The sequence below is a fragment of the Sinocyclocheilus grahami genome, unplaced genomic scaffold, assembly GCF_001515645.1.
Source record: "Sinocyclocheilus grahami isolate Dianchi unplaced genomic scaffold, SAMN03320097.WGS_v1.1 scaffold1172.1, whole genome shotgun sequence".
Lineage (NCBI taxonomy): Eukaryota > Metazoa > Chordata > Actinopteri > Cypriniformes > Cyprinidae > Sinocyclocheilus > Sinocyclocheilus grahami.
The window spans coordinates 256,499-265,499 of record NW_015506351.1 but is presented as its reverse complement, the minus strand read 5'-3'; the positions used below and the strand labels follow the sequence as shown (position 1 = coordinate 265,499).

Genomic DNA, 9,001 nt, shown 5'->3' with positions numbered 1-9,001 from the left:
TCTTTGGTTTTGAGACTTTAGTCTTTGCAACTTTACAGATCTTCTTTATGCACCAAGAGCTTGTAACACTTCAAAGAGAAAGGAAACATTTAAATCGCATCATATGACCCCTTTAAAGCTTTCTATAGATATTTACATTTAGTCATTTAGCAGATGCTTTTATCCAAAGCGACTTACAGATGAGGACAATAAAAGCAGTCAAAACTAACAAAAGAGCAACAATATATAAGTGCAAATGACAAGTCTCGGTTAGCCTAACGCAGTACACGTAGCAAGGTGTGTGTATAATATATATACTGTATGTATATATTATACACATATACATATACACACACACACACACACACACACACAGAAAAACAAGTAGATAGAATAGAAAAAATAGGAAGCTAGTGTTTTTTTTTGTTTTGTTTTTTTTATAAAAAAAAGAAGATAAATATAGATAAAGTAGAATTAAAATAGAATAGAGAGTGCTAGAGTTAGAGGGTCAAATAAAGGTGGAACAGATGTGTTTTTAGTATATAGATAGTATTTAGATATATTTATCATGTCTGTGAGGCACGTATTCGCTGAGTTTCGGTTCAGTTTTTGCGAAGCGCTCCTGTTCAAGACCGAGACGGCAGAAAGCGCATCATGTTTGTTTTCTTTATTTTACAAAAGCACAAGGTTTTGTTGATATTGTGAGTGCACACAAATACAAGTAGACCCTTTACAGTTACGAAGGATGTATTACGCTTACCTTTGTGAGCACAAATGACGGCGCAGGCTATTTTAAGTTGTTCCCACTGAAAAATAATGCAAGTGATCGCGCTGACGCCTCCGTGTCCTGCAAAGCGCGCTTTAGGCTCCACTTTCCGCGCAAACTTGGATATATGGGCAAATGTACAGTTAGTTAATAGTTAATAGTTAGTTAATAGTGAGAATTGGACTCTAATCTAACGTGTGACCAGAAGAATTTATGTAGTTATCTAGTTACTTGCTAATCATGCTAGCAACATGCTAGTATCATACTAATCATGCTAGCAAAATTGCTAGTAACATACTAATCATGCTAGCAACATGCTAGTATCTTGCTAATCATGCTAGAAACATGCTAGTCACTTGTTAATGATGCTAACAACATGCTAGTTATTTGTTAATCATGCTAGCAACATGCTAGTCACTTGCTAATCATGCTAGTAACATGCTAATCATGCCAGCAAAATGGTAGTAACAGGCTAATCATGCTAAAACATGCTAGTCACTTGTTAATGATGCTAGCAACATGCTAGTTATTTGTTAATCATGCTAGCAACATGCTAGTCACTTGCTAATCATACTAACAACAAGCTAGTTACTTGCTAATCATACCAGCAATATGCTAGTAACAGGCTAATCATGCTAAAACATGCTAGAATCATGTTAGTGACATGCTAGTATCTTGTTAATCAGGCTAGAAACATGCTAGTCACTTGTTAATGATGCTAGTAACATGCTAGTTATTTGTTAATCATGCTAACAACATGCTAGTTACTTGTTAATCATGCTAACAACATGCTAGTCACTTGTTAATGATGCTAGTAACATGCTAGTTATTTGCTAATCATACCAGCAATATGCTAGTCACTTGCTAATCATACTAACAAGATAGTTGCTAATTGTGCTAGTAACATGCTAATCATGCCAGCAATATGCTAGTAACAGGCTAATCGTTCTAAAAACATGCTATAAACATGTTAATGACATGCTAGTATCTTGCTAATCATGCTAGAAACATGCTAGTCACTTGTTAATCATGCTAACAACATGCTAGTCACTTGTTAATGATGCTAGCAACATACAAGTTATTTGCTAATCATACCAGCAATATGCTAGTAACAGGCTAATCATGCTAAAACATACTAGAAACATGTTATTGACATGCTAGTATCTTGTTAATCATGCTAGAAACATGCTAGTCACTTGTTAATAATGCTAGTAACATGCTAGTTATTTGTTAATCATGCTAGCAACATGCTAGTCACTTGCTAATCATACTAACAAGATAGTTGCTAATTGTGCTAGTAACATGCTAATCATGCCAGCAATATGCTAGTAACAGGCTAATCGTTCTAAAAACATGCTATAAACATGTTAATGACATGCTAGTATCTTGCTAATCATGCTAGAAACATGCTAGTCACTTGTTAATCATGCTAACAACATGCTAGTCACTTGCTAATCATACTAACAAGATAGTTGCTAATTGTGCTAGTAACATGCTAATCATGCCAGCAATATGCTAGTAACAGGCTAATCATGCTAGAAACATGCTAGTCACTTGTTAATCATGCTAACAACATGCTAGTCACTTGCTAATCATACTAACAAGATAGTTGCTAATTGTGCTAGTAACATGCTAATCATGCCAGCAATATGCTAGTAACAGGCTAATCATGCTAGAAACATGCTAGTCACTTGTTAATCATGCTAACAACATGCTAGTCACTTGCTAATCATACTAACAAGATAGTTGCTAATTGTGCTAGTAACATGCTAATCATGCCAGCAATATGCTAGTAACAGGCTAATCATGCTAGAAACATGCTAGTCACTTGTTAATCATGCTAACAACATGCTAGTCACTTGCTAATCATACTAACAAGATAGTTGCTAATTGTGCTAGTAACATGCTAATCATGCCAGCAATATGCTAGTAACAGGCTAATCATGCTAGAAACATGCTAGTCACTTGTTAATCATGCTAACAACATGCTAGTCACTTGCTAATCATACTAACAAGATAGTTGCTAATTGTGCTAGTAACATGCTAATCATGCCAGCAATATGCTAGTAACAGGCTAATCATGCTAGAAACATGCTAGTCACTTGTTAATCATGCTAACAACATGCTAGTCACTTGCTAATCATACTAACAAGATAGTTGCTAATTGTGCTAGTAACATGCTAATCATGCCAGCAATATGCTAGTAACAGGCTAATCATGCTAGAAACATGCTAGTCACTTGTTAATCATGCTAACAACATGCTAGTCACTTGCTAATCATACTAACAAGATAGTTGCTAATTGTGCTAGTAACATGCTAATCATGCCAGCAATATGCTAGTAACAGGCTAATCATGCTAGAAACATGCTAGTCACTTGTTAATCATGCTAACAACATGCTAGTCACTTGCTAATCATACTAACAAGATAGTTGCTAATTGTGCTAGTAACATGCTAATCATGCCAGCAATATGCTAGTAACAGGCTAATCATGCTAGAAACATGCTAGTCACTTGTTAATCATGCTAACAACATGCTAGTCACTTGCTAATCATACTAACAAGATAGTTGCTAATTGTGCTAGTAACATGCTAATCATGCCAGCAATATGCTAGTAACAGGCTAATCATGCTAGAAACATGCTAGTCACTTGTTAATCATGCTAACAACATGCTAGTCACTTGCTAATCATACTAACAAGATAGTTGCTAATTGTGCTAGTAACATGCTAATCATGCCAGCAATATGCTAGTAACAGGCTAATCATGCTAGAAACATGCTAGTCACTTGTTAATCATGCTAACAACATGCTAGTCACTTGCTAATCATACTAACAAGATAGTTGCTAATTGTGCTAGTAACATGCTAATCATGCCAGCAATATGCTAGTAACAGGCTAATCATGCTAGAAACATGCTAGTCACTTGTTAATCATGCTAACAACATGCTAGTCACTTGCTAATCATACTAACAAGATAGTTGCTAATTGTGCTAGTAACATGCTAATCATGCCAGCAATATGCTAGTAACAGGCTAATCATGCTAGAAACATGCTAGTCACTTGTTAATCATGCTAACAACATGCTAGTCACTTGCTAATCATACTAACAAGATAGTTGCTAATTGTGCTAGTAACATGCTAATCATGCCAGCAATATGCTAGTAACAGGCTAATCATGCTAGAAACATGCTAGTCACTTGTTAATCATGCTAACAACATGCTAGTCACTTGCTAATCATACTAACAAGATAGTTGCTAATTGTGCTAGTAACATGCTAATCATGCCAGCAATATGCTAGTAACAGGCTAATCATGCTAGAAACATGCTAGTCACTTGTTAATCATGCTAACAACATGCTAGTCACTTGCTAATCATACTAACAAGATAGTTGCTAATTGTGCTAGTAACATGCTAATCATGCCAGCAATATGCTAGTAACAGGCTAATCATGCTAGAAACATGCTAGTCACTTGTTAATCATGCTAACAACATGCTAGTCACTTGCTAATCATACTAACAAGATAGTTGCTAATTGTGCTAGTAACATGCTAATCATGCCAGCAATATGCTAGTAACAGGCTAATCATGCTAGAAACATGCTAGTCACTTGTTAATCATGCTAACAACATGCTAGTCACTTGCTAATCATACTAACAAGATAGTTGCTAATTGTGCTAGTAACATGCTAATCATGCCAGCAATATGCTAGTAACAGGCTAATCATGCTAGAAACATGCTAGTCACTTGTTAATCATGCTAACAACATGCTAGTCACTTGCTAATCATACTAACAAGATAGTTGCTAATTGTGCTAGTAACATGCTAATCATGCCAGCAATATGCTAGTAACAGGCTAATCATGCTAGAAACATGCTAGTCACTTGTTAATCATGCTAACAACATGCTAGTCACTTGCTAATCATACTAACAAGATAGTTGCTAATTGTGCTAGTAACATGCTAATCATGCCAGCAATATGCTAGTAACAGGCTAATCATGCTAGAAACATGCTAGTCACTTGTTAATCATGCTAACAACATGCTAGTCACTTGCTAATCATACTAACAAGATAGTTGCTAATTGTGCTAGTAACATGCTAATCATGCCAGCAATATGCTAGTAACAGGCTAATCATGCTAGAAACATGCTAGTCACTTGTTAATCATGCTAACAACATGCTAGTCACTTGCTAATCATACTAACAAGATAGTTGCTAATTGTGCTAGTAACATGCTAATCATGCCAGCAATATGCTAGTAACAGGCTAATCATGCTAGAAACATGCTAGTCACTTGTTAATCATGCTAACAACATGCTAGTCACTTGCTAATCATACTAACAAGATAGTTGCTAATTGTGCTAGTAACATGCTAATCATGCCAGCAATATGCTAGTAACAGGCTAATCATGCTAGAAACATGCTAGTCACTTGTTAATCATGCTAACAACATGCTAGTCACTTGCTAATCATACTAACAAGATAGTTGCTAATTGTGCTAGTAACATGCTAATCATGCCAGCAATATGCTAGTAACAGGCTAATCATGCTAAAACATGCTTGAAACATGTTAGTGACATGCTAGTATCTTGTTAATCATGCTAGAAACATGCTAGTCACTTGTTAATAATGCTAGTAACATGCTAGTTATTTGTTAATCATGCTAGCAACATGCTAGTCACTTGCTAATCATGCTAACAAAATGTTAGTCACTTGCTAATCATACTAACAACATGCTAGTTACTTGCTAATCGTGCTAGTAAAATGCTAATCATACCAGCAATATGCTAGTAACAGGCTAATCATGCTAGAAACATGCTAGTCACTTGTTAATGATGCTAGCAACATGATAGTTATTTGTTAATCATGCTAGCAACATGCTAGTCACTTGCTAATCATGCTAGCAACATGCTAGTCACTTACTAATCATACTAACAACAAGCTAGTTACTTGCTAATCATACCAGCAAAATGCTAGTAACAGGCTAATCATGCTAAAACATGCTAGAAACATGTTAGTGACATGCTAGTATCTTGTTAATCATGCTAGAAACATGTTAGTGACATGCTAGTATCTTGCTAATCATGCTAGAAACATGCTAGTCACTTGTTAATGATGCTAGCAACATGTTAGTTATTTGGTAATCATGCTAGCAACATGCTAGTCACTTGCTAATCATGTTAACAACATGCTAGTTACTTGCTAATCATGCCAGCAATATGCTAGTAACAGGCTAATCATGCTAAAAACATGCTAGAAACATGTTATCAACATCTATCTAATCTATCTAAATTTTCAAACGTCAGGCTTTTACAACTGCTTTAAACTTTCAGGCTAGGTTTTCTCAAGCCTTCTCTTTTTATCTAGTTGATCCGTGTTGTTTATTTTAACCAAAATTAAAACGGTTAAAAATAGATTTCATTAATTGTAATAACATATACAACTTGAAATGAATGAATGAAAAACATAAACTAAAGAAAATGAAATGAAAATCAGAAATGTTGCCTTGGCAACTAACTGAAATTAAGTTGGTTCTATTTCAGAAGTTTTATTTATTTTTTAATAATAATAAAATAAAACTGAAATAAAAATTAATTAAAGCTAAATAGATCTATAAAAAAACCAGCAAAAATGCCAAGAGGACACACAAAGTTACTTAAATTAAAATGTAAAATTCAAGTTCATAATAGTAATACTAGCATTGTATGATTTTATCCCTTCTATGTATTGATTGATTCAAATACAATTTTCAAAAAATATTATAAAAATGCGTTTTACTTGGAACACACTGGTTTAGCAATTGTTCGTGTATTAATTTGAAAGAATTTTCTAACTTTATAAATTAAACAAAATTATATAATAAAACAAACAAAATAATATTTTTGTGTTAACATGCAAAATGTTTAAACAAATGAGTGGCTATTAATGTTAATTAAGTTATAAATGAGTTACAATATGCTTTAGATGAAAACATGTATGTTATGAATTTTAAATATAAAACCTGTGGCCATAAATAAAATTTAAATATTAGATAAAGAACTTTAATGAAATTTAGAGATGTTGCCTTGTTTTATGCTGAAGTGCTAAACTGAAAAAAATATATACATAAAAAAAGCTAAATGGATACATTTGGAAAAAAAAAAAGCTAATGCAAATCACAAAATTACTACAACTAAATATGCAGATTTTGAATGCATTTACATAGATGTAAGCTCCTCACCCTTTAGTGACAACTCACCTTTTTGAGATCTGCTTAGATCCGGCGAGAAAGTGTTTTTATGAGGGGGGTTCTTGTGATCTTACAAGGGTAAATAAAGAGCTGGTTGTTTCAATAAGTTTTGTATAGTATTCTATTTACTGTTTACTTCAAAAACTGTCTAAAAGGGGTAGTATTTTATGTATTTGAAGTTTGAGATGTGGGAACGGTGAAGAGCGAGAGGGCAAACATTTAGCATTTTAAGTCAGTGTTGCTGTCTAATCAGCCAGTATTGTCTTAAATAGTCAAGTCACCTTTATTTATATAGCGCTTTTAACAATACAGATTGTGTCAAAGCAACTGAACAGCATTAATTAGGAAAATAGTGTCAATAATGCAAAATGACAAACGTAAACACTCATTTTTCAGTTAAATAGCCTGCATAGCACTTCATATTTTATAGCATGGGATTTTGACCAGATATATTCAATCTTGATTTTTGTAAAATGTTGCAGCAAGTTGTTAATTAAAAAAAAAAAAATAATACATTTGTGAAAAATTAGTTTTGGACATTACTTAATAAAAAATAAAAAACCTTAAAGTAACTACAAATGAGCATGTAAAGCAAATATCTTTAAAAGCATGCCCCCGATCCGCACGATGTTCTCACCTTTTTTCCTCCTTATTACCTGTTTGCGTCTCTGCGTTTATACGAGGCATCAATATGAACAAAAATCACCATGAAAGGAGACCATATGACGTGTGCTGTATTTCATGTTTTCTGAAGTTGTTTACCGTTTGGATGTTCTCTGCTGTCTGCTGAGTGAGTATTTAGCGTCTTTAATCTTTGTGCGTCCCAGACAGATGCTCTGAGTTTAGCAGTAAGTAATGACTGAGCGAGTTTGCCTTTATTCATGTTTTAACAGGTCCCTTCTCTCTGTGTGTCTTTCGCAGGCCGTTCTTCGAGGGAATGTCCCAGTCGAGCTCTCAGACGGAGATCGGCAGCTTGAACAGTAAAGGCAGTCTGAGCAGAGAGCCCTTCAGTCCTGTGAGTACAGACACTACATACATCAGGCAGAGCTCCTCCACGCTCCTCAGCAGTTTTCTGAAAGCACCACATGCATGCGTGGAAAAAGAGTGCAAAGCATGACTCTGTGTATTAAAACGGATTCAGAAGGAAGTGTTTAAACATTAGAAATGTATAAGGTATAATGTATAACGTATCTTTTCAAGTCGTTTGAAGGCACTAAAGGACTTTTTGTCTCTCTTGGATTTTTATATCCGTTTGAATCAATCTGACAAATTTTCGGAATAAACAAAGAATCAGAACATTTAGAGTTTCTTTCAGTGATTAAAGGAACACTTAAACTATTATTTCAATTATTTGGAATATAAAAATGACACACAACTATTATATTTTTAATATAGAATTTTAAAGTATATTTGTATTTTTAGAATTTCATTTTTATGTTATTTTATATTTTAATATATTATATATATTTTAGTTTGGATGTAGTTTGCTATGGACTGCTTGGATTGTAAAGGGTTTCAACTTTTTTGTTCTCCTCGTCATTTTCTGTTTTTTATTTGTTTTGTTTTTACTTTAGGAATTTTGGTGTTTTTGTCATGGTTTTATTTATAAAAACATGTATTTGTTATATTGTTTTCATTACTTTTTTATTTATTAGTTTTAATTATTTCATTGTAATTATATTTTAGTAAAATGAGTTTAACTAAACAAAGATGAGTAATGTTGAATAATTTGTAGAATATTTTTTCTTTGTATTTTATATTTGTGTACTATAAGTTTAACAAATTAATATTTTATATGAATATTTTATTTTATATTTAGTTGTACCACTACAATTTTAGGAAAGGGTTCAAACTTTTTTTTGTTCTCTTTACAATGGAAAGTTTATTCATTCAGCTTTCAGATGATGTATAAATCTCAATTTCGTCCAGCTCTCATATCATTAAGCCCCAGACAGCTCAGACCTGTGTGTGACTGAGTGAGTGAGTGAGTGAGTGAGTGTGTGCGTGCGTGTGTGTGTGTGTGTGTG

General features: G+C 33.8%; 1 protein-coding gene across 1 annotated transcript in view; it reads left to right on the top strand.

The window, feature by feature from the left end:
• Positions 1-9,001, top strand: part of LOC107567601 (phosphofurin acidic cluster sorting protein 1) — a 77,912-nt gene that overhangs the window by 54,736 nt on the left and 14,175 nt on the right. Inside the window, exon 9 of the mRNA XM_016253301.1 lies at positions 7,896-7,989. Within this exon, the coding sequence (XP_016108787.1) occupies positions 7,896-7,989 (94 nt within the window). The remainder of the gene's footprint in view (positions 1-7,895; positions 7,990-9,001) is intronic.